The sequence below is a fragment of the Meleagris gallopavo genome, chromosome 5, assembly GCF_000146605.3.
Source record: "Meleagris gallopavo isolate NT-WF06-2002-E0010 breed Aviagen turkey brand Nicholas breeding stock chromosome 5, Turkey_5.1, whole genome shotgun sequence".
Classification (NCBI taxonomy): Eukaryota; Metazoa; Chordata; class Aves; order Galliformes; family Phasianidae; genus Meleagris; species Meleagris gallopavo.
Window position 1 is genome coordinate 34,172,467 of NC_015015.2, and position 27,338 is coordinate 34,199,804.

Below are 27,338 nucleotides of genomic sequence, written 5' to 3' on the forward strand. Positions count from 1 at the left end.
GAGTGCTCATGCAGGGCCTGTAACTGATGTTCAATCAGAACCCAGGGGACCAGGACTGTAGAGATATTAAGAGGTGTGCTCTTGCTGTGTTGGTGCAAGTTTATCATCGATGGCCCTCAGTTTCCAAAATAGATAATTTTCCACTTTATTGCAAAGCTTCTTGCTGGAGTATTATACTTTTTTTTTTCTCCTCATACCTCCTTAATCAAATTACTGTTAAAACACAAGTGATTTTAAAAAACAAGACTAGTTCAGAGTAATGTAGACTTGTTAGTTATAAAAGCATATCTATACTGACAAGAATATTTATTGAAAATATATTTTCAGTCTAAAATTCAACATTTGAAAAATATGTAAACTTCACAATTTTATGCCCTAGCTTGCTTAACTGGTATTATATTAAAAGAGACAAACATATTAATTTGTGAGAGGTAAAAACAGGCATATAAAACATGTTTATATCCCAGAGAAGAGGGGAAAGGGGGAAAAAAAAAAGAAAAAAAAAAGGTAAAATCGGTGTGTACTGTTTTGTGTGCAATTCCCAAGTATATTTTAGAAATAACTTTGAATTTTTATAGCCAAATTATATTTTCTACTAGGAGGGAGTTGGGGAGAGATGAATAATAGAATGATTGACAAATCTTTTAGGGACTGATTTTACAAGATGCTGCGCACCTCCTGATTGCTGCCAATCACTTCCATTTTTTCAGTTGATCCGAGAACATATGGCATTATTCAGATGGTGCTGAGCACCTTCAGTCACAGTCCTCATAATGCCACAACATCCTCAACATCCTCATACTCTGCTAATGTGTGAATTGCTGCTGATGTTTTCAATTGGAGGGTTATTAGATCTTTGTCTGGATAAATTCCTAGCTGATACAAATGAATGTCTTGCCTGAGGATGGACTGCAATAGTAATAAATAATCAATTTTTTAAGTACCATATTTTACACAAACTATGTGAAGTATCAGTTTCGTTCATAAAATTCTTTACCACTTTTATTTCATGGGGGGAAAAAGTACTGTTCTTGTGGAGAACTGAAGTTTAGTTTACTCTCAGTGCAAATTTCTAAAAGTGGAACCTCTGGATGTTATGTGCACAAGGCAGTTGATTAAAGAGATCAGAAAGATGTTTAAAAATATATATATAAATAAATCAATTTCAACATACTGATTGTGCTGCATTACAGTTACCTGTAGAGAATCTCTAGTCATGTCTATCTGTTTTTGATGCCTCTACAGAATAACTGTCCAGCATCCTCTGCCCAACCAATCAGAATGTAGGAAAATCTACAGATATGACGGAATCTACTGTGAATCTACCTACCAGAAGTATGTTGAAATCTGTGTGAGTCTTGCCTCTAGCTCGTGCATTTAGTGCTCGTGCTCTCCCGCTATTCACAAATTACACATGTTGAAACCTTATACCTCTGCTTACATGTAAACTCTTTAAAGCAGGGATAGGAATATGTTGCTTAATTCTTTGGGATTGTGTTCTAAAAGCTAAAAAGCAAATAAAAGACCCTATGACTTTGCTAAATCTCTTAGGTATGCTTTTGTACAGTGCAATAAACAAAAATGTATACATTAGAAAATCTCGGCAAAATGTATTGCACAGGTGGTTCACATCTTAGGGATTTGAAAGGTGTGTTATGTATAAATTAGCTGTCACTTTTTTTCAGTCGTGTAATGGAATGATGAGCTGTAATTTGCATAATCCTTTAAGAAGTCAAATTATACTGTCATGTAGCAGACTTAACATGCTAGCTAGGATTTCTTAGCTTTGCAGCTAATTAGTATGTACCTTACAGGACAGTTAAATTGAAGTTGAGTCCTCTTGCTTTGCAGTCATTTGCCTTTGTCCATTGCCCTAACAGAGCCTGCTTTTGTGTGCAACAGAAGGTTGTTACCAGTGCTTCTGACAAAAGTGCTGCTGCTGTGGGCAGGCAACTGTAACGTGGTTAACTTATGTTACTGCTGCAATCTATCAGTAAAGTTCTATTTTATTGTAGTAAGCACTTAATAATGCATTTTTAAATAGGATTCAAAGGTATATATATGACAGGTATATTATAGATGATTTTGTGTTAATATATTGCAAAGGCATTATGAACTTTCTGCAGTCTTGCTGGATTTTCGAACTGCTTTCTGTCACTTAGCATTTATTTTTCATATTCCAATTTTATTCTTATTTTCTGTATCAGTATTATTGCTGTCTTGTGTATAACAAATGTCATTAAAAAAAAAAAAGAATCCTTAGCTTCTAAGCATCAGTTGTATTTATGCTGGAACAAAATGTTTCTTGGGCAAGGCTGTCATCATTATATTTTGGGGTCATATTTTTTCATCCATTTTTCTTATTCCATAACTGGTTGCTTGTTTTTTGTGATTATTTATTTTAAATGTGTTTTTAAGTAATAGCTACCCCATATAAAAAATAACTGGTAGTCCTGAATAGATGAAAAGTATCATTTTGGTTTACAGAACTAAGAAGAAAAGAGAAATCTAGATTTATCATTATAATTCTAGCATTAATTTAACTTTGTGATCGAAAATAGAAATCTGGCCATTGGCTTGGCTTTAAAACAAACAAACAAACCAACAAAAACCCTGTGAATAGCTACTTTTGATCTGAGATATTATTTACGATTTGTATTGTTTTATGTGTATTTCTTCCACTTTTTGTTGTTTTTTCCATCTTGCTCCGCCAGTGAGCGTACAGGCTGATTTAAGCATTTTAGATCTAGTGTGATGGTAAATGTCAGCATAGAACTTAACTTTTGTGGCTTTAATTCTCTTGTAACATCACTAATCATGAAAATATATTCCTTTCTTTAAATGTTTAAAGCATATTTGTTGTGTACTATCTCAGTTTTTAGAGTAACTTCAAGATTTTGAAACTTTGTGGAAATAAGAGAAAATTGGCACAGTTTCTTATGAATGCAAAATACAATGATGCTGATTATCTTAATGTTTGAAAATAAATAGACTTAACAGTCAGTATAGTCAAAACAGCTATCAGTGCTGACCAAAAATAAGTTGGTAGAAGTTCAATTAAAAATAGGTACACAGTTGTACAAGTAAATTTGGCCAAGAAAAAAGGCTAAAAATCAGGCAGGTGATGAAGCAGCATTGTAATTGACATCTGTATTATCATTACTTCAAATTGCTTATGTTATGAATTGGTTGAATTTTTATTGCCAAGTTCACTTGTAGAAAGCAGACTGGTTCTGAAAACTAATGCCTGTCTTTGTACAGCAGAGTGGGTTTTTTGATTAGTGAAATGTTCCCTTGGTGGTACTTCAGTGCTATTTAAGTTCTCTGAGGCATTCTTTCTATCTTCCTCCCAATAGATGTTTTTGGTACTTTACCCCACGGTAATATATTTTCAGTGATATGAGTTTTAAAAGCAAGTTGTTAATAACTTCCCACTAAATTACAACCATAACAAAATCAAGCTGTAATAATGGCATTTTTGAGGTTTAAACTTCTGGATGAACTCTTGCTAATATGAAGTAACATGCACATGAACTACACTGCTGGAGAAGGGACTGTAACTTTGGTAGCCATTAGCTTCAAACTAGTTGCTTGGGGCACTTAAGGTGCGAGGCACCACAAAACAGCAAAAGGCTGTGTGGCATGCAAATCCCACTAGGGTATCTGGCTCTTGGCACAGGCAGCAGCTGGGTTCAGTAGTCATTTAGTGCTCTATTGCTGTCCATACCAGATTTAGAAACTACAGAATCACATACCTGATAGAAGTGTAGTCATATCTGTAGTAACTGATGGTTTGTGTTCCCTCATAAATATTTGAAGGTCTTTTTTATATTCTGAAGTTTTTCAGAGTTGAGTTAATTTTCACTTTTCACAATTCAGACACTCTTGTTATGACCATTTACTAGACTTGATCCTGTGCACTTTGCACATGCTGAGAATATTTAATTGCTAGAAGCTTGTTTTGTTTTTGAATAGCGGGACTTTCTTTTTATTTTTTATTTGCTATGATTGAGGTTCTTTCTTTTCCTTGACTTTTTTTCCCCAATTCCATTGAAAATGGCTGTAAGCATAATGCTTTTCCCCCCTGCTCTGAATTTATGCTTAACTATCTACTAGTTAAAGATATTTTGTTATAGCTACTTGGCAACTGAAATTGAGATATTCTTATCCTTTCCATTATAATCTGGCAGGATTATGCCCTGGCCTTCTAGCTCAGAAATATTCTTTGAGAAAACATTTGGTGAAGTATAGAGTTGGACTAGATGATCTTTATAGGATCCCTTCCAACTTAAGATATAGTTGGGCCAATTATGTTTTGTCTGTTTTATATATATTAAATATTTTAATAGAAATCACTCTAAACTATTTATGATCCACTTACAATCAAATCTTATTAATACTGCTAGATATCCCACCCAGAACACTTTTCCCCCTACTGTCAGACAATTCGGTTGCCATGGGCCTCTGTTATTTGAGGTTGCTGAACATGTAAATATGCTTAAAAAAAGATCTAAAGCTTGAAAACAATTGCAGTTTGTTTCTGCATTTGGTAGTGTTAATGACCGGCACAACATAATTGCTCTAAAAAGATTTTACTGTTGTACTTTTTGAAGCAGATTGTATGTTTTGAGCTATGGAAGTAAAACCAGAGACCTGTCAGTTACTGACCTGGAGTTTGACTGACCATCACCTCCTGAACACGTTTTTTCTTTTTTTTCCTCTCCCTGTTCCCATCGCTGTAGCCAGGAATTTCAAGACTTCTTTTGTGGAGTCAAAACTAACAATAAAAAGAAATATTTTCTTCTCAATTCTAGTTCACTATAAGCAAGCTGCCAAGGCTTTTCCCACTTGCCCAGGTTGAAAATTCTTTCTTTTGTTTGCTCAGACACCTATGTTTTGCACTCTTGTTCACCTTTATGGTGTGTCAAATAGTGAACAAAGCCTGTATAGAAGATCTCCAGAGGTGGCACAGCTCCCTGCACGTGCTCCAGTTATATTTGTTGCTGAATTACAAGGAATAATGTCTTGTCAAGAAAAGTGGTATTTTTTCTTGCCTGTCTTGGGAGTCTTGGTTGTGTACAAGCAGTGGATATCTCAGTTATTTCTTCCCCTAGAAGTTATTCCTTTCATAAAGTGGTTCTTCACAGTATCATCTGGATTGTGAAGGGGAAACTCACAGTTTAATGGCTCTTGTGTGCTATCTCCAAAGCAAGGGTGGAAGAATATTTTCTTCATTTTTTCCTGCCCATATTAAGTGGACATAAGTTTCATGTCTGTTTTCAGGTGGAGTATAGAGAATAAGAAAGAGTTCTGCAGTAAAGTATTTCTTCTGAAATCAAGAGCATGGAACAAACATGCAAGGAAAACACTTCACTTACTTAAGTCCAGAAATACAGCTATGGCTTTAGCTCTTTTTCCTTTCATTTCTCTGCAATGATCATAGAACAGAAGGCTTATTGATTTCAGTGTAAGAAGTTGAGCAGTTTGTCCTGGAAGGTGTAGCTGATCGTATATACATTATCATACTAAGCCTGTGAACGATCAGAACATCCAGACTTATCAGACTAAAATAAGCTCCCCTTAGACTGTATGATAGCTCAAAGAAAATAAACATTTGTACAACTGAGAGAAGGAGGCATAAAGCTAAACCATTCTTGTCTGTCTCTAAGATTTAAATTAAGGTTTATTTGTCAAATGGACAAAACAAAAACAATTGCTTTGCATATCCAAAAAATCTCATGGCCCTGCATACACAAGAGGGCATAATGGACCAAATAACTCCCCTAGGGTTTCTTGTGAGGAAAGATTAAAGGATTTCTTTGGGTTGTCGAGGTGATCTACAATGGTCATCCGACCCTTAGCTTGGTGAGAACAGATAAAACAGAGGAGAGCTAATAGTTCTGAATGGAGAACTACAACTTTCTGAGAGTGAGCTTAAAACCCCCTGCTGACTCCTCTGCAGCTGGTATGGTGTATGGGAACTGCTGAATCATGGCCTGAACCTCTGATTGACTACCTGAGGCGAGCTATGAGTCAGCCACGGGAGCACAGGTGAAGGCAATTCACCTGTGCTGCCAGAAAGGGTGGAGCCTGGCTCCACCTCTCCTAGACCCATTGAAGAGCTGACTACCACTGGGGATGGGTCTCTTCTGGAGGTCTACTCTGCTGGAGTTTTATAGGTGAGCCTAGGATACAGGTAAATGTCCTATCTTTTCTGCTTTTGTGTAAGAACTATGTAGCTAAGCTCTTTAGTATACTATAACATCTGTATATTCATTGATTCAATATATGGTGATTGGGATGGCGCAGAGAAGTTGAGCAGCGCTGAGAGGTCACCACATTTTTATATCTTTCTATTCCTTACAGCTGCTCGTAAACTGGCTCAGGCATAAAACTTTTCATTATGCTTGTTTGTATGGTGTTGGATGGATTGGGTTAGTTTGAAACAATTATTTTAGTTGCAGGAAAAAAAAACAGTGCATGTGAGAACAAGGCTGTCGTTCAAGCTAATGCTGTAGGGCATTAGGGTATACAAGCTTCTTCCCCCTTCAGCATGCCGTGTATAGGGGTTAATCTAGTAAGGAATTGGTAGGGGACAGTCTTCGAACTCATTCTGAAAAATTTGCTTTTTCATTTCATCTGCCTTTGTAGAAGTAAGAAGATGTTTCCTCCTTTCACATCTTAATTTTTCTCCTTGCAATCTGAATTTGATGGCTATATTTGAAGAAGCATCTACATATTTCCTTGCCATAAATTTGACCTAACACTATATTTGTTTGAAAGCTACTAGCCCAATTCACTATTTATGGGCATCTGCCAAATAAGCCACAGGTAACAAGCCTATTAATACAAATCTGGTTCTTGTAGCCTCAGTGTGAGACTCTTCCTAGCAGATCTTTATCCCTGTTACCATTACCTGTTTCTGCACTCAAAGCATATCTCAAAAATATGCATATCTGCATATTATCTGTGCTGAGCTTTCTAGATGTCTTTTGCAGCAAAAAAAGGAGTCTTAAACTGAATTTAAAACAATGAAAAGTGAGCCAACATCATCTTGCATCTGAGATGTGCTGTGAGAGTGAGCTTTCTCTGGGTAAGAAATGAGATTAGCTGTGCCACTTTAAAGTGATTAATGATCACTGGCTAGCATTAAGTTGAATATCTTATCCTTGGCTGATTGGAGCACTCAAAAATATAATTTTTCAATAATAGAAATGTTATCACACTTGTATTTCTGTTATGACATAGATGTTGCGCTGGTTTTAAATTTTACTCTGGGATTAATGGAAGGTTTTGTGAATAGGCGATATGTTTAAGTGTTACCTAAAAATTTTCTTCCATTGAATAATGAAGGGCCACGTTATTCAGTTTAACAAAATCCTATTTGGTTCATAGTTCAATACAAATCTTGAAGATTCATTTAAGCTTTGCAGAGTCTGATTGTAATATCTATTCTTGGTTAAATCCTGAAGAGAACTTAGTATTGGTCAATTGATCAATTAGGCAATTACCTTTTGCTATCTTGCATGCAGTTCAAGTTGTTGGGTTTTCAGGTCCCATGATGACACCCTTTGTATTCCCTATTAATACATGCTTTTTTGATAGTCTATAGAAATTTTTCATGCATGTTTTTTATTTCACATATGAGAGTCTTGGTGATTTTCTTTTTTTGAGTCATGCTATCATTTTCAGAAATTGAAAGATCAATTCAAATTATCAGTGACTGAGTTATTCTTTGCATTCAGCAATGCTTGAATTTTCCCATGCTCTTTCAGTACCTCATTGCTTTGCACAAATAAAGAAACATTAATACCTAGTAATTCCAAAATACTGTGTGGGAAAGTAGTGTGCAAGATGAGTTCATTTCATTTACCAATGGTTTATGCATTCATTCAACAACTGAACAAAAAATAGTAATTTATTTTTTTCCCAACCATAAGGAGCCAAATATCTGCCTTAAAGTTCATATAAAAGTCATGGGTTGCAGTAACGAAGGTATCATGAAGCATTTTAAGTACCTTTTTGAAAAGTAGAGTGCCAGCTTTTTATCTGAAAGAGCAATATAAGATAAAGACAAACCTGCAACCTTTTATTAGAAGAAAAATGCTGATTATAAGAACTTCAGGTAAAGTAGCATTTTTCTTTTCTTAGATGACACATATTTACTGTTAGTTATCATTTCTTTTTTTTTGTTGTTGCTACTTTATGTTGAATTTTTACCAAATCTGGCAGAAGTAAGTTTAAGAATCCTTTAATACTCGTGACATTCCTCTGTTCTCCCTAGAAAGTATCAAGTTGACCTTTTATCTCCGTCTTTGACAGGGGTTTCCACTCTTGTTCTTAGCAAGGCAGTTTTTCCAGAATATGAACACCTCTTGTAGCTATTTGCAGTTTTTCTGGTTTGAGTAGTGGGATCATGTATTAGATGTTCCTCTGGTAAAGCTCAAGGATCACAGATACAAAACAGTGCAGTTTTGTTGCCTGCTGTTTGAAACTAAGATTCTCAGTCTCTTGCCTGAGTGGTGATTTATACAAGCCTTTCCTGTTGCTGTTTCCTTCTGTGTACATCAAAGGATTGCTTCTACTGCACTAGCTGAGACTTTACACTGTAGGCTAATATTAATTTTGTTACTCACCATCATCCACGTGCCCCTTTCTATGTTATTATTTTGCCTTTATCTGGAATCAGTGTTCTTAGTTACTAGACAGACAGCTTTGTGCTCTACTGTGTTAAAACGCATCTTTTTCAGGTGAGCCCAGGCTGCCACACAATTTGTAGAACTGACAGCTCCTTGCTAGTGACTATTGTATTATCTTTTCTGTCATCTGCAAATTTTACTGGGAAGGATTTTGTTTTCTTTCACATCGCTGATTTATTCTGCACAGGGTACTCTGCAGGGAATAAAGGGCCCAAGGAGCTCTTTCCCTGCATGGAGAACTTGGGTAGGTCTAATTCATATTTCAGAGCTGCTGGTCATAACGGCTGGGAGCAGATTAGGGCTGCTGGCACTGATGAGCTGCAACCAAACAGGGGCTATGAGTCATGAGCACACAGATTACATTCAGGAGTATGAGGTGACAGCAGCCTTTCTTTAAAGTAATATAAGACTTGTTTTGCATAGTGATGCTGTTGAAATACAGGGGGAAAAAAAAAAATTCCTTTGAAAATCTGCATGTCTGAAGTGACAACTAATAGTAAAACCTAGCTTTGTTTCCAAAACCAGATTATTTGCAAATGGTTAGCAAATTAAGTGAATATGTGCCCAAAAAGAAGGGTAAAGAAGTGGCTTCTGGAAAACTGGAAACAGTTCATGCTAGATTTCTTCCTAAACAAATTACTTTTAATTCATTTCCAAGCGATGCTTTTATTTAGAACTAGATCTGCTTCTTAGACAACCAGAATATTAAACAATGAAATCATCAAGCATAATGATTTATTGTAACATAGTCTCAGAGTTTACTGGAAATGAATCTTTTGGTTAATGTTTTATTACTCATTCTTCTCCTTTCCCCACCTCCCAAAAAGGTTTCATTGAGCGACCTTCAAAATTGTGCTCTCGTTTCTTAACAACAGTAACAAAATGAAGTTGGCGATCATTTGCTTCTCTTTAATGTTTTTTAGTCACTTATTTATTCTCCCACCCAGCCATAGGACTACACAATATGAAAGTGATGCAACTCATATTTCATATTCAGATGCAGCAATGTAACTAAATTTTGGACTTATCTATGGGAAAAACTGTTGACTTATTGCCAAAATTCCTTTTCTTTAAATTGACTATGGATAGTGCTATTTTACTTATACTAATTTCTTTTTACTATAAGAGAAATAATGCTCCAGTGAAAACACAAATATTTAGTGAAATGTTTATTGCTTCAAACTGGCTTACAGAAAACAAGGCATGTATTAAATTATGTAAAACTTTTGTCTGTTTTTGCTCCAGTTCTGGAGCCTCAAACGCAAGAAGGACATGGTGTTGTAGGAGCAAGTCCAGAAGAGTGCCATGAAGGTTATCAGAGGGCTGAAGCACCTTCCCTATGAGGACAGAGCTGGGGCTCTTTGGCCTGAAGAAGGGAAAGCTCTGAGCAGACCTTATTGTGGTCTTCTAGTACCTTAGGGGGCCTACAGGAAAGCTCGGGAGGGACTTTTTACGAGGGCATGTAGTGACAGGACAAGGAGAAATGGTTTTAAGCTGGAAGAGGGTAGATTTAGGCTAGATATCAGGAAGAAATTCTTTTCTGTGAGGATGGTGAGACAATGGAAAAGGTTGCCCAGTGAGGTTGTGGATGCCCTCTCCCTGTAAGCATTCGAGGCCAGGATGGATGGGGCTTTGAGCAACTGATTTAGAGGGAGATGTCCCTGCTTATAGCAGAGGGTTGGAACAGGATGATCTTAGAGATCACTTCCAACCCAAGCCATTCTTTGATTCATTCTCTATGTATTATTAGATGTTTTACCTTGAAATTCCATGCTCATATGCACTGGCATGTGTATACACAAATACATAGACCATTTTGAAAACAAAGAAAATACCATGATGTTAAGGTATAAGATAATGAAAGTAGAAAGCATATTTCTGTGTAATGCAAGTGCAGTAAAAAGGTAAAAAAAATTTCCAATCGTCATCATCTTCAGGCATAAAGCCAGTCTCGTACTGTCAGTCACCCCTCCCCACCCCAATAAACCAACCACTTAACAAACCACAACAGAAAAAAACATATTGCAATACTGTATAATCAGATAAAATAACTGAGAATTTGCCCTTTATTATGGAAAGTAGGAAACTTTTCAGATATACCAAGCAAAAAATCTCTTCAACAAGAAGGGGGGGGGAAGGGGACACAATCTGTTACATTTCTAAGCTTTCTGTTTGTTGAGTGACAAGATACTCACAAAAGAAGGTACCTTTTCCTGTTGTAATTGCATTGGACATTCTCTTACAGTTTCATAAATGAAGTTGGGTCTGTGCCATATTTGAGACTGCAGATTGTGACGCAGAGTAGACTGAGATGCTGTATCATGTACCATTTAATCAGGCTGCACTAGTTAGAGCATGTGTGGTAAACTGGGAATAATTTGTGCGTAAAGTCTTTCCAGCTGCATTTATATGAAAGGTGAAATTCCCTTACTTCTACACAGAAGTAGTTAAATGGACTGCGGGGAACTGAGCAGCAGTTGAATGAATTAATTTCGTGTACCTGTCCATAGCTGGCTGTGACACTACAGTGTGGCTCCTCCACAGCTGACTCGCAGCCAGGGCCTCTGCATGTCTTTCTGGAGTTCCTTCTTCATCTAGAGATAGAGACTGAGGGAGAGGAGCTGTGGTGCAGTTGGTCACCTGTATAAAGGGTGACCATTACTAACTGATAAATACCAAAGTCCTTCAGCTTTTTTTATTTTAGACATAAATAAGCAATAGCAATAATGTTAAGAAGCAAGCATGTTCATAAAAGGGATTTGACTCTAAAATGTCAAAAATACTAATTTGCATTTACTAAAATACAAATGATTAAAGGAAAACATGATGTAGTTGATGTAAAGCAGTATATCCTGCAGGTCTAAAGAGAATTTATTTCCCTTTTATATTTTCTAAATAATAGTGAAAATCATGGGAAAAATAACTTTAAAACTAATATATATTTACATGGAATGTATTCTACTCATAACTCAGTAGAAGTCTCATGAGTGCTGTCCGCTGACACCATTTTCTGGCTATCAAGTTTCATAACTGTTCTTTGCTATAGATCATACTTTTAATTCAGGTTTTATTTGCCCCAACATTGCTGCCATGCTCTACGCTTTGAGTCAGATGTTACACTAAAAAGTTTTCATGTTTTCCTAAGTTTGCAAGTCTAATTGAGCAGGCTTTTCTATTCACTGGGGTTAGAAAATAAAGAAAAATATTTTGAGCAAAATACTGAATATCATGGTTCAGAAATTGTATTAAAAATAATAGTCCAAGCTTATAGTACATTGTTGTATCCCATTTGGAAAAAGCTGTATCAGTAGAAACCTATATAGCATATGCTGTTGTCTTGCACAACTGTTATTTAACTGATATTGCTTTTTTGCTAGTAAGTGATGATTTTCTCATAGATGTACAAATGAAGCTTTTGCTGATGTAGTCCTTTACATGCTTTATCTCAACAGTATGCTATGATTACTGTACTGGTATTGTGTTCCTAACATAGACCTCGTCTGGTTTTAGCAATTCATAGAACAGCTTAGGTTGGAAGGGACACCAAGAGTTCCAAACCCCCTGCCACAGACAGGGTTGCCAACTGCTAGGTCAAATTCTGGATCAGATTATCCAGGACCCCATCCAACTTGGCCTTAAACACCTTCAGGGAAGGGGCATCCAGCTTGTGGGCAGGCTACTCCAGCACCTCATCACCCTCTCAGTGAAAAAATTCTCCCTGACACCTAATCTAAATCTCTCCTCCTTTAGTTTAAAACCATTTTACCTTTGTCCTATCACTGTGAAAAAAGGTGATTTTCCTCATGTTTATAAACTCCCTTTAATTACTGGGAGGCTGTGATGAGGTCTTCCAGCAGCCTTCTCTTTTCCAGGCTGAACAAGCCTGGTTCCTCCAGCCTATCTTCATATTCCAGCTCTCCAGCCCATTCAGTCATTTTGACTTCAAATCTCAACAAAGTAAGATTTGTTTTGTAGAATTTGAAGGGACATCAGTTGTTCCACAACTTCATGATGAATAATCATTGGGATAAAGAAGCTTGAGCTGTAGTGTATTTAAAAATCAGTCCAATTTTTTTTAATAACTTTTTTAATCATTTGAGATGCTCTTGCTGGAGACTTGCACTTAGGGTGAGAAACCTTATCTTCTTGCATATTTCATTTTCAGTCTTCATAGAATACTCCAGATACTGTGATTTACCTGACTTATTGTGGCAATGCTATTCATGCTAAATCCCACATAGTTGAGCTCCTTTCTGTTGGTATCTAATGATGTACACAAGATTTTTCAAAAAAAATACTCTGAGCTTTATACTCCTTCAAAAATCTCTCAACCAAAATCAGACTGTAAAACCTAATGACTGTATCCTAGTCAGGCACAGTGCTTTGCTGCTTGCTTTGAGATAGTCTTGTTTTAGATGTTCTTACTAAGAAGGCATTTTATGGTTATCATAGCAGGAGGCTTTCTTACTTCCAGGGATAGCAGCATGCTTTTAGAATCACTGCATTGTTGCTTGTTTACTGATGATGGCTATGTTACATGCTAGACCCAGCATACGAGACAGAGGCAGTTCTGATTCATACCGCCCTGGAGAGCATCAGGCATGTATCCAAAATATGCATCAACATCAGTAGTAACTGTGGCATTGAAATTACAAGAAAGGCATAGCATCAGATAATTATCCATTAAATAGTACTACTGAATGGCCGTAAAGTTCACAGATGGTAGGTTCATATCTTCGAGGAGCACAGTCCTCTGTAATGGGCAAAATCTGTTAAGAAACAGGTCAAGGCAACCTCATTAGATAGCTTTTTCATTGTTACTTTCTTTCCTCTCACCTCCTTCCCAAGTTTACTGGCAAGGTACAAACAGACTTTTTGTGAGGTGTCAGAAGAGCAATTCAGCCAGTGCAGACCTAGGTTATCACTTAAAGATTAAACTGAAATCTAAATATTGACATTGTCACTAATTGGAACAAAATACATTTCAGAATACCAACAATTACGTGCACGTTTCTGACTTCTGCATGCTCCAAATCTATTTCCTTTGTTAGGATACTTTGTATCCTTACAGCAATGCCCACATCACAAGCTTTAAGATACCCCAAGCAATGTTGGCCAGAGCAGTGTACTACTCCTTTTTTTGTTTCCTCATTAGCTCCAATTACCGTTCATTTTGAGTTGAAAACTAGGAATAGCTTTTTCCCTTAAATTGAGGGAGACTCTTATCTGGAACTTTGAAGAATTCATAAAGATGAATAAATGTTGTATTTCACAGATGTTTAGGTCATTTTATATGGGATTTGGCTGAACCCTCCATGCACTGCCTTTTATGAGGATAAGTGCTCCTTTTCTCAGCAGCAGTTTAAGGAGGCGGAGACCTTCTCTGAGCCTCTTCATCCAAGTGCTTTTTTAGTGGGTAGTTTGTACTGGTCATGTGGCTCTTGCAAGCATGTTAAATACAAGTCTTGGTGTCATGGCTGCAGTATGCTCAAGGTCTTAAGTGGAAGGTTTTCTCCTTCAGTGCAGTTCTTATGCATGTTGTTCACTCCAGTCTGTGAACTCTCATGATATATGTGCAGTTACGATGCTTAAAATTAGCATTTTATACTAACACTCCTAAATTTGTGGTCAGGCCCTGGAATGGGGAAGTAGGGCTCCTCTGCACTAAGAGTTGTTTCTCTGCATGTTCGGAGTGTGTTTTCTCTAAAGACATCATAAAAGGCTCATCTGTTTACACATGCATATTTTATAAGAGGTGATTTTGGGAAATGTATTAAAATTCATGTTAGGATACAACTCCTGCTGGATTAACATTTGTATATTGTGTATCGTCTTCCATATGCTTATCTAAGGACAGTTTATGAAAGTCAAAGTGAATAAATAATTGCTTACAGTTGGTCATCTACTCCTCATACTTGTACACCCAAAATCACATTTTTGACTTCTCAGTCTTTGATTTTTGTGTGGACACTTTAAAAAAAAAAAAAATGCAATGTATGCAAACATCAGCTGCTTACTGTTGTGTTTAAGCAAAATTTTATGTCTGCATTAGAATCAAAACCCTCATTCAAGTTGATATGGGTGCTGCTTATTGCATGAGGCAGTGAGATGACATCAAAAACAGAAAATAATTGTATTTTAGACTAAGTGCAGGAAACTTGCTGTAAATAGGAAATTAGTATTTTTTTCCCCTTAATACTACAGTTTTTATTTTATTGAAAGTCCCTACCACTAAACCACTTTCCTGTTTAGTTATGTCTTATCCCCATAGCTTACTCTGATACCAGTTGCACTCGTTGTTACTTAACCTCCAGCCCCAGGAAGATGGGTATGTTCCTCACAACAGCAGCACATTGCAGAGCTTTGGGTAGCACTTACATAGATTAGTGTCTGATTCTGCTTTTAATGTGCATATTACCTCCAGCTATGTACCTTCTTTTCCCTTACTGGAGACCTGTATTCAGAAGACCATAGTATGCATTCCAGATGGCTCTGCAGGCAATGTCTGCCAGGGAAAAACAGGTGAATATAATGAACCAGGGAGGTAACTGGAGACTTATACTTTATAATTTGATTATGGTATTAGATGAAATGGATTCAAAAATACTAGTTAAATACTGGTTTTACAGTGTTTATTATATTGTAGTAAACAGATTAAAATTTAGGTTGGACCTGTACTTGCATATGGATCAAAGAAAGTTTGTGATGGAAGGAAGTTCACTGTTTGCATTTCTGTGTAAAGAGCTGGTTATTTAAGGTGTTGATATGAGTGGTGGAGGATAATTACCTGACTTTTAGTTTGCCCTAAGTAGCTAATTACATCTGCAGATAGGTAGAGTTTGGCTGTCACATTGCTGTGCACTCATACTCAGGGACACACAAAAACATACAAGAGGAAAGATGAGTAATTCCTCTTGGGTTTAGAACAAGAACAACGCTCAGAACTGTAGAAAAAAAGAACACAATCTAACTCTGAGTCATCAAGACTGTAGTGTCAGAAACACTCAGAATGGACTTGGGAGGGAAGAAGGATTACAGGCTTGTTAAAACAAATGAATCTTGTGCAATGAATGGGAACAGGGTCCCTGATTAGGTGAAACTCAGCTCAGGCAGAAGGAATGAGGCTGAAGAGTACAACAGGTGGAGAGCTGACTGTTGCAGTGATAAGGGGAAGAAGGTGTATGCAAAAGGGAGAGCCCTGTGTTCCCCCAAAAAGGGCACTTGATGGATTTGCTATATCTTTGCATGCTAGAGAATGAAAAGTGTACTTGTTTCTGGAAAAATCTCTTTTTTTTTTTTTTGCTTCAGTATTACTTCAGAGGGTGAACACAAAATCCTACAAGGGTTAGAGCTACCAGGGTTTATGCTCTTGATCACTGGAGGACAAAGCTAGTGTTGTCTCATCTGGATAAAAAGTGGTGACTAAAAAAGCCCATACCTAGTTACTGCCACAGCAGTCATGAAAGTGATTATCGCTGGTCTGAGGAAAGTGCATGAAAACTAGACCGAAGGAGGCTTACAAGCTCACAGACGTAGTGAAACCCAAAAATAACAGATGACTGAATAGAGTCTACCAAGGCTAGTGGTTTGCATCAGCAGGAAGATCTGTTATGCACCAGCTCTCTTATTTAGATTTTACAGGTTGGCTGGGTATACTGAACATGTGCCAGCTGCAGTTGTAACAGATCTGGGGAAAAAAAGCAACAAAATTTTCCACATTCTTCTAGAAGACCCATGTGGAGAAACTTAACCATTCTGACTGTGAAATTGCAAACTCTGTTATCAGTTATGGATCTCAGCAGGACATAGAGACATTGCAGAGAAACTCTTGAGTAAAGTGCTGAAATGCTGAAATGACCCTTTCATTGTCACAAATGGACCGCTCTGCCTTATGACTTCTGTTTTGTTGTTGGTTTAAAACAAAACTATTTATGACTGAGGAAAGATTTGCTCACTGAAGTGCTATTCTCTTTCTTCCCTGAAGCAGTGAAGATGTTCTCTAGATGACAAAAATGTTTAACTGTTCCAAGATTACCACTTGCTGTTATCAGCTAGATTTAAGCATTCTATTTAACATCTTTATTATTATCTTCTATTATTTGTTTTATTTTTTTCTATTTAACATCCTTATTAATGATCTTGATGAGGGGATTGAGTGTACCCTCAGTAAGTTTGCAGACGACACCAAGTTGGGGAGTGTGTTGATCTGCCTGAGGGGAGAAGGGCATTACAGAGGGACCTGGATAGACTGGATCGATGGGGTTTTGGTAGGGCCACGGTTAACTGTATGTGTTTTGGTAGGGCCACGGTTAACTGTATGTGTTTTGGTAGGGCCACGGTTAACTGTATGGGTTTTGGTAGGGCCACGTGTCGGGTCCTGCATTTTGTTCCCAATGACCCCAGGCAACCCTACAGGCTTGGGGAGGAATGGCTAGAAAGCTGCCTGATGGAAAGGGGCCTTGGTGTACTGATGGACAGTTGGCTGATATGAGCCAACAGTGTGCTCAGGTGGCCAAGAAGGCCAATGGCATGCTGGCTTGTATCAGTAATGTTGTGGTGAGCAGGACTAGGGAGGTCATCCTGCCCCTGTACTTAGCATTGGTGAGGCCTCACCTCCAGTACTGTGGGCACCTCTGTACAGAAAGGACATTGAGCTGTTGGAGCAGGTCCAAAGAAGAGCAACAAGGCTTGTGATGGGCTTGGAGAATATGCCCCATGAGGAGAGAATGAAGGAACTGGGGCTGTTTAGTCTGGGGAAGAGGAGGGAGTCCGTATTGCCCTCTTCCAATAACTGAAAGGTGCTTACAGCAAGAGTGGGACTAGTCTCTTCTCACTGGTGACAGAACAAGGGAAGATGGCCTCAAGTTGCACCAGGGGAGGAAAAACTTTTTTACGGAAAGGGTTGTGAAGCATTGGAGTAGGCTCCCCAGGGAGGTGGTTGAGTTACCATCCTTGGATGTGTTTAAAAACCATTTGGATGTGGTGCTCAGGGACGTGATTTAGCAGAGGGTTGTTAGTTAGGGTAGTATGGTTAGGTTGTGGTTGGACTCGATGATCTTGAAGGTCTTTGCCAACCTGAACAACTCTATAATTCTATGATTAAACTTACTTATGCTTACTGCTGAGTGCTCATAGTTATTTTTTGGCTGGGTATATCAGGATTTCGGTAAAACTACATTGTCTGGTTAAAGGCTAGAATCCGATAATCAGATTAATTAATCAGAATCTGATAATGATCTTTTAAAAATAGAATATTTAATGGATCTAGAAATTGGAATCTTGGACACAAAGATAGGGAAAGCATAGTTTTCTTTTGGCTTCAAAATTTGAATCCTGGTTTGTCTAATACCCTGAAAGATATAGAGAATTTCCAGATTATAAGGTGGATATGCTGCTTTCGCCACTAAAATATTGTAGGAGGGAAGGATGAAGTCTTAACTTTTTTTTCCTTTTGTCTATTTTTCAGTTTAGATGTTCATTATGTTATGCTGATTATTGCATCATCCTTATTCTTTTGCCTCAAAAATGTCTGGAACATGCTTTTCTCTCTCCTTATTAATACTTGTAAACCTCATACCACTTTACCACTGTGGTACAGAGCTAATGCTCTTTTCCTTTGCTTAAGCCTACTGCAGTCTCTCTGGCCCTGCCGTCAATCACCAGCTGGATGCTGAGACAAATTTTTTATAGCAGCTTCTGTCAGTACAGAGAAAATATTTTGAAAAATGCAGTTTAGAAGCTGAGTGTCAGCCTGCTGAGTAGCCTGGTTAAACAGGAGAATTGACTCGGCCAAGTTTTTGTTGTTTGGCTTTTTTTTTTCCCAAATTAAAAATAAAAAAGGGGGTTTGGGGTCTAGCCTAAATAATAAACAAAATAAGACTTTCTTGGCAGGGACTCACAGCTGTCTGGGTTACTAAAATTCTTAAGAATTTACAAGACCGTTTCTGTCTGTACCTTTTTGTTCCTGGTGACATGGAAATTTTCAGCCTGTTTTGCATGTCATATGGAAGAGTAGCAAAGAGTATATAACCTCCAGTAGCTCTTGCAGATCCCCAGTTGTCGTCTTGCCTTGTTTTGTGTTACTTTTTCTCTTCTTGTTTTGTTGTTTTCCTTAGCAAATCTAAATGATTGTTGCTTTAGAGGTTCAAAATCCTACAATAAACAATACTTTATCTCTTTTGGAATACTTCATGTAAAGATTTCTGTACTTAGTGTTTATAGCCAGAGCAAAATGTGTTTAAAAGATTTAGATAGGCAAGAAGCCACATCCATTTCTTTAAAGCCACTTTGAGAGAAGATGGTGGAATCATACAGCATATTGCATAGTAAATCTTTTATTAGAAAGCAGCAAACCCCTTACTGAGAAGTTGCATTGGTCTCTTGAGCCAGTGAATATTGCTGTCCTACAGATATATTGTTGGAAGCTGCACTGAGAAGTGCAGCCTACTTGTTAGTTGATAAATAGAGATTTGAATAATCTCTACTAGGCTATTTTATGGTGCTTGTTAACAATATTTACCTTCCTAAATTGATTCAGTATAATCCTTGCTGTGGCTTTACCTCATTTCTGGAAGACATATAGATAATATGTTACTTATATGAAGTCTTACATGTCACTGAGAAAATGCTAATTTTTCCTTCGTTGAATTGTACAGCAGGATTATATTAACATAAACTTTGGAACATTTGAGCTCCCATAGGGTATGGAGTGTGGTTGATATGACATGACTTGCCTTCAACAGTTGTTTTAACAAGATATCCTTCATATAAAATATAGCAAGCTGAAAGGCATAACTGAGTGAGTTTAGTAAAAAACACTATTGGCAAAATTCTTCACTTTCATCTTTATCTGATTAATTCAAGGCTGAATGTTACAAAGAAAGTATTTTTAGTCTAGAATTATATATGGAATGTTTATTAATTTTTTAAATTCTTATTTTATAGAAGATTGTTTCTACTAAATTGTTAAACTCACTGTTAATGCATTTACTCATAGTCAAAACCCATAATGTTTAAAAGTCTCCCAAAACTGCTTAAAATACATTAATTAACACTTCAGTAGCAGTTGGCATATTTAACAATATCATAGCAAAATAATTTACAGTTCCCAATATTTAAAACTGTGTATGAAAAGGACTAGCATTAGTTAACAGAAAACGCATTATACTCATTACGTGTGAATGTAGCAATAAATGCTAAATGTGTAATTTACACATAGCTTTGCTTTTCATTTATTGAAGATACACAGTAATGTCTTGATAATGCTGCTAATATCATTTGAATTGCTATGAAAGATTTTTCGGATTCATGCTTTATTTTTTCCTACTTTATTCTTTTTATTAGTACCATACAAAGACTTACGATCAGATAATTATAATTTTTGGTTCATATAAACAATTCTATATTTTCTGAAAATACTGTATTTTAATTTTTATACTATTTACTTGCACAAGGCTTTTTATATTGCCTTGCATCAAAAGGCTTTGACCATGAACTTGAGAACAGATCTCAGATATAGACAGATTTTACTGTCTCTTCACTTTATACTGCAGATATAAGACTACACAAAGATACTAAATGGCTTGAAGGTTTAGTAATGGGATATGGAGACCTTCACCTTAGGTCACCAGTATGAATGTAGCCCAGGTGGGTGGAAACTGAAAGCCATTATTATTTGATGGCTCTTGGATGGCCTGTATAAAATGAGATGATGGTCCTAGTCTACTTCCTAGCAGAAAGATGCCAATATTGCAGAATCATGGCCAGAGCATTCACAAATTGGGATATTTGGTGGAACTCTTTGCAGAAAAACAGATGCTGACTGAGCTTGAATGCTGAACCTCAAATGGTTCATCTCAGACAGGCAAGAAGCATAACTGTGCAACAGAATGGAGAAGCCATTGGTTTCCTTGTTTGGTGCTTGTTTGGCCATCTTTGTTTTTTAAATGCATTTCCAAAACTGTTTAGTTATGTTTGGCTCCTATGGTCGTTGCTTGCAAGGTATTTCAAAGAAATGCTGCATGATCCTTCTTAGAAATAAATGGAAGGCCTGGCAAAAGGGGATGGGAGGTGGGCAAGGACAAATAGAGGATGGGGTGGGGGGGAGCACAATAACTACTTCTACTATTAGCACAAAGTCTGGAAGAGGTTATAATCCTGGTTGATTTTTTGCTAGTTGGATCTAACTAGCTGGTTAACTCCTTCAACTTTTCTGCCTGTAATTTTGCCACCAGACTCCGGCTGTTTTAAGCTGTCCTGGAACTAGAGAATAAAAGCACTGTATGTTACATTATTGTCAGATGCACTGAAAGACTCTTCATTGTCATCACTGTTGAAAATCAGTGCTCAATATCTAATTGTTCTAGGGAATGGCAATGCATATATTTTTTTCCAACCCGCAGATAATTTCTCCCTTTCAGCATTTATGCATGCTGGTTTATGTACATCTCTCTCAAACATAAACCAGCCTTTCTATGTGTCCCTGATTACATGTGAAGCTCACTTGGCCTGATAAATGCAGCATCATCATCTCTTTTTGGCTTTTTTTTTTCCTTTTTTCACTTTCTATGGAAATTTAAGGAGATTCCTTTGTCCTTAACCTTCTAGAAAGCCAGCCTGCAGTCTTAATAATCTTACTACCTCCCCTCTCACTATATTCTTTTTGTTTAAGGACCAAGAGAGCACACCACAAATGAAAGGACCTACAGATGCACTTTCATCTCTCTGTGTAACATAAGAAGTCAAAGATGATATTTCATTGTAAAGAAAGTCGTGGGAGCAGAATAGCTTGGCTATTTCACTGGTGACACTGAAATCCATTTCCTTTCCTGTAGCTGTTGTTGTCTTATGACTATGGCTAGATGTTGCTGGTGTTTCAGCTTTACTCATGTGCCTCAAACTTGGACTGGGTGCTAGAACGCAGTGACACTTGAGTGAAATCACTTTAGAAGAGAGAGAGAATCTTGTATCATACTTATTACTAAAAAAAATGTCAAGCAAATGCTGGTTCCTTCTTAAAATATAGTAACTCCTGAATGGTGAGTTAAAGGATACAACTAGATTCCACTGAATGTGTTAAACAATGTAAATATTTATTGTAAGTATTGTAAATATTGTATTTCTAAATATACAAATATAAAAGATTTATAGTTGGTATCCCAGGAGCCTGTGTAACAGAATACTTTGTGCATCCTCCCTAACAAATCAGATGCAAAACACGAGGCTGCCTGAAAACATCACTTCCTCAAATATTACATGAGAACTGAACAGATATTCAGTTATTTGACTTTATTTAAGATAATGATGTAGTGAACATTGCTTACAAATTGCTGGGTATTTTTTCCCCTTTGGGGATAATTAACAGAATTGAAAGTTCTAAATGGAGCATATGTTACTGTTTTACAAAAACATTTGCTCATACCTGCATCTTTTTGACATCAAACTTCAGTCAGTTTCAAAGCCTTAATAAAAGCATCCACAGTCCTTGTGTATTGTTTGATATGAAATGTTAAACAATTTGAATGTTCCATTAAAACACTATGACATAAACAAAATTGCATGAAGTGTAAACTGAATGTTATCTTTTCAATACTAATGTGGGAAAAATCAGATTCATTTGCATTTAACTAGATCTAGCTTGATACAGTCTCAACTTTTTTTTTATGCAGTTAAAAACAATTACAGCTGATAAAAGGTACTGTCTGATTATTAATTCTGTTAGATGTTTGTGTCTGTTTACTATTGTTGCTGTCATTATTCTGCAAATATAGTTCCAGCCTGTAGTTGGACAAAAATCTTCCTTTGAATTTGCTATTTCCTATGTATTTTTAGCACATGTAAACTTAGGTCTGTAACTATGGATGATGATTTAGGGACTGGAGGAGTTAGACAAGTCACAGTAGAGGTTTGTAACTTCTTTTAATTTGCTAATCCATGCATGGAACAGCATTTCCAGCATTACCCAGAGATTAAGCCTCAGGGCCAAGGGCAGGGCCTCAATTTTGGTTTGCTAGTGATAGGCATACTGTGATTGGAACTAGGTCTCTGCTGTGGACAATACCAATCCTATTCAATTTCAATTTCAATAAGTGTAGCAAAATATTAAACACAGAAAATGTGAATTAAAAAGAATAAAAATAAAATACAACTGTCTTTATATTGTTTCCCTGGATAAAATATATATTCTTTTTCCAAAATGGAAAGAAATAGAGGTGAGTACAGTATGTTAATTTTATGCTAAATGTTTACATCTGAGGGTATGATTATTAATGAGCAAAGAACAAAAAAGATAATGATTTTTGTGTAGATGATTGTGATAATGTTTATCAAGGTAATAAGTACTGCACTTCAATGCAATTTTTTAATAGATTTTTGTTTACTCTGATTAACTGGTAATTCATGCACATTAAGTTTGCTGTTCTCAGTGCAGGTCAAAAGAATTGTAATCATGTTATTTCTTGATAGTAATTTTATGAGAAGGAGTAGATTTTTGGAACTATAGATTTGAAATGTAACCATATTTCATGAATAGGTGCAATTTAATACAACATATCAAAACCCCTTAAAATTGGAGAAAAAATCTGGTATCTTTCAATTTTAAAATTTCAGTTTTAAGTGTGTATATCTATTCCTTCTAAGATGTATGTATAAAACCAGGTATTTCTGGATTCAGACCTTTAAAAAGAAACTTCATATTTAAATGAAATAGAAGCACTACATAACTCAGATTAAATACAAATAAATATAAGTCATCTATAATAACTGCTTTTAGGTATTTATTCAATTAACATATATTATGTGGTCATCTACTACTGATGCAAGTGCTCTACATTCAGTTGTACAGCTAGGTTTCCACCTATTCTCTCCAGTGCCAATTTTTAGGAAGAAAGCACTAAAAATTACAGTGTGCTTTAACCAAAAGGAAGCTACCTTCGTGTAACTAGAAAGACTGCAGTGTAGTCAAAAAAAAAGAAAGCCCTACTACCACAGTGATGCTTCTAATTCAGAGAAAAGACTTAGTCCTGCTCATTATGTGAACCTGTGATGCCTATTATGTCAGTATAAGGACTGTACACACAAAACTTGTAGCATCTGCCAAGATGTAGACTTTGTTAGAGTTATATTAACATTACACTAATGCCTGTACCCCGGTGGAGATAGCTATGGGCTACTTTGGCCATTGTTCTCTTCTTTGTGGGGCCTCCTCTTTCATATAGGCTGTTCTATTTTATATTCATTCACATCCTAAGAAATGTGCTTTAAGCCCATGCTTTTGTTTTAAACCGTTTTTGTTTTGCTTCATCTCCTTTCAGTTTGGGAACAGTGCAGATTTCTTTATGGGAGTTTCTAACTTCTTTGGTACTGTTTTCCTTATTTAGATACAGAAATAGTAGTGTAAATGGCACAATGGTACCGTACCATGGCTTCAAACTGAGTAATATTGCTGCTTAGCCATCAGTACATTGAGAAAGCATGGCAGCTCAGAAAAGGATCCCTGGAAGGTCTATCCTTTGTCCACTTGTATCCTTCTATAAAGAAATCGTTCCTGATGATGATGTAAGATAACTGCATAGTGATTTTATGTGATTTATGATTTTCATCAAGCATAGCACAAAGGGATGTTTTTGATATCCTTTTTCAATAATCGGTCATCTTTTTCTTTTCAGCTGTAACTTAGTCTCTAACTCGCTTCTGATTTGTGACAAGTGCTAGATCATAGAAAGTACAAAGTAAGACACAAATGCAGAATCTCATTAAAACGTTTGCTTTCAAGTTTGCTTTCAATATACATGCTATTGTATGTTGCAATTATCATCTCTATGTATTTTTTGAAGGAACACAGCAAATAGCAAAAGTTCAAAACCTCAGTTTTTAGAGACATTATTTTTTCCTTGTGACTCTTCATTTTTTGGGTATAGAATAGTATTAAAGAGTGAAGCAACTCTGGAAAGTTTGAGGGCCTATGTAAACAGCTTTTTGTACTAATAAAAGGTGTTCCATGGTAGTTTGTTGCATCAGTTAGGTATTAAAACATCTCTGACCACTTCATATTTATTATAGTTATGACTTTATAATCATGAAGTTTTAGGTCAGACTTGATTGCAACCATAATAAAACTTGTTTCCTTGCCTTTTAGTGTTTGAAAAGTAGTAGTACAGTATGTGTGTGGTCTGAGTTCTTTGCAGACGTGACCTGCATTTAATCTGTGAAAATTAATTCCCTAAGCTGCTGGCAGGCAGCATGTACTTGTTAATTATTCAGGTGGATGACAAATGCAGAGCAGAGGTTCTCGCAAAGACAAAGTTTGTATGATGCATGTTTAGTAACTGATAGGCTTGACATTCTGTGGTGTCTTATTCAGTGCTAATCCTAATAAGCTGCCTGATGAGATGAACGCCTATCCTCCTGTCCTTTAGACAGAGAAAACAGATTTGAATGAACTTCATTATAGCAATAAATCCCATACTTTCTGTTATTCTTGGTGAAAAGAGATCTTGTCCAGATGAATAACGCAGAAAAAAAGTCAGAGTAGCAATGTAATACAGAATATTGAAAGGAATAGAAAACTATTGTAAATGTGAAAGTAGCTGCAGTTTAACTTTATTGATAGACCAAGTTTATGCAGGTTTATGCCCCGGTTCTTCAGTTCTTTGGCTTTGATATACAAGTGGTATAACCTTATGTATGTGTGATTCGAACCAAGACTTAGAAGTTACAAAGGAATAAATATTGTATCTACTGTAGAAGTTGTTCCCTGTCTCTCTCTCTTTTTTTTTTTTTTTGGCCATGAAATGCTATGCTATGCATGCTGTATCTTTCCATTGCACCAGGCAATGGTGGGGGTAACCAAGATATTGCCAGTGCAAGTGGTAACTGAGCTCTTGTTCTCAGTTGTCTTCCAATTATTTTTTTCACCTTCTTTTCATATTTTTGTTATGATAAGATGAATAGTTATACATTTAACTCCCTCACTGCAGTGCAGACCACCCAACAACAATCCTGAGAGATGTTTGAGTTATTCTGTGCCACAGTGCTTTGGACACATGGCTATGAAAGGCCATGCTTTGGACTGGGTCTAGCCTAGCGGTTCCTAGAGATTAAATTTCAAAAACTAGCTTGTATAGACTTTCTACTACACCAATTGTTTTTGATATTTTTGGAGAGAGAAGTATTAATGGAGGATTTATGTATTTTATATTTCTGTGAAGCTTATTTCTGATTTTCTTTTCAATTGCATTTAAACATTGTCTCTATGTGAAACAAATGTGAGCTTGGGAGAGAATACTCATTAGCAGATTTATATCAGGCTGATAGGCTCATCTCACAATCCCTAGCCTCCTCCATTCTGTGTGTGTGTTTTGGATAGTGTAGGGTAGTAGGATAGTGTAAGTTCTGGGTACATTGACAGAGACCTCTGATAAAACAAAATTGGTCTTGCTCACCAGACTCTTGAAGAACAGTAGCTAGTAAATAGTAGTCAGAGAACATGATTTAAATACTTGAAGGATAATACTTTGTGATGTATGAAGGTTAAAGCATTACAGTAACATGTTTACACACTTGTTTATCTTTACAAAACACGTGGTGCATTGAATTCTAGCTCTGAGCAATCCTCCTGTCTTGAGGTGAAGGAAAATGTTAACTTAATTTACAAGCTAGCAGAGTCCTGGGCCTCTCCAGATTAGGAGCTTTTAATCAAATGAAATTGTAGCTAATAATTGAAACTAGTTTTCTGATGCTAACCGTGAAATTCAGCTGAAGCCACCAAACTCATTTCCACAAGGTTTTAAGAGCTGGTTGAAATTAGAATGTGGCAGGAAAGGGCTTTCATTTGTTCTACCAATTTACATTTGCTCTTTTCTTGTTCCTTTGCACAAGTTATTAGGCATAACATTTTCAGTTCTGAGACCACCAAATTCACATCTGTGAAGATTTAAGGTTTGGCTAAAACCACAGCATATAGGGATAATGCCTTCATTTGTTCCACTAATTTATGTATCCTCTTTCCCTTTCTTCTTGTACAAATTGTTGGGCATGGTGATTTCATTGCTGTGACTTAATTTCACCTAGCAGAAAAATGCATTATGTGTTGTGTAAGTAATTGGTGTCTACAGAGTAAATTCATAAGGTACTTGTTGCATAATAGCATGTATTGGGCTATAGAAAAAAGTTATTTTTATGGTTTAGTCCCTATAGTTAGGCTCATATTCCAAAGAAAAACCATTCTTCTGTATTATCTCTTTCCCTTATAACTGCAAATGAAAACAACATGTCATGTATTTAGACCACAGTTTCTTTTATTTCTAAGGAAAACAAAAAAATTTACACTGCAGTGAATATATTCAGAAATTTTGGCTTTTTTTTTTTTAAGAAAATTAAACAGGAAAGCATATCAGTAGTATAGTATTCCTATTGTAGCAAATATTGAAAATATTGTACATTAGAAAAACCTCTTTAACTTGCTGTATATACCCTTTACTAAACTAGACAAAATATTTTCAGAATGCCCCCATTAAATTGTTGTATTCTTTTTCTGTTTCCTTTGCTATTATTGCTTGATTACCAAGATACCAGGTGCTAATTGAAGCTTTTTTCTTTTAGTCAGCCTTTCCTTGTTTCCTCAGTCATTTAGGGCAGAAT

General features: G+C 36.5%; 1 protein-coding gene across 1 annotated transcript in view; it reads left to right on the top strand.

Annotated features, from left to right (window-relative positions):
- Positions 1-27,338, top strand: part of NPAS3 (neuronal PAS domain protein 3) — a 552,805-nt gene that overhangs the window by 32,815 nt on the left and 492,652 nt on the right. The window contains exon 2 of the mRNA XM_031553767.1: positions 1,246-1,335. Within this exon, the coding sequence (XP_031409627.1) occupies positions 1,246-1,335 (90 nt within the window). The remainder of the gene's footprint in view (positions 1-1,245; positions 1,336-27,338) is intronic.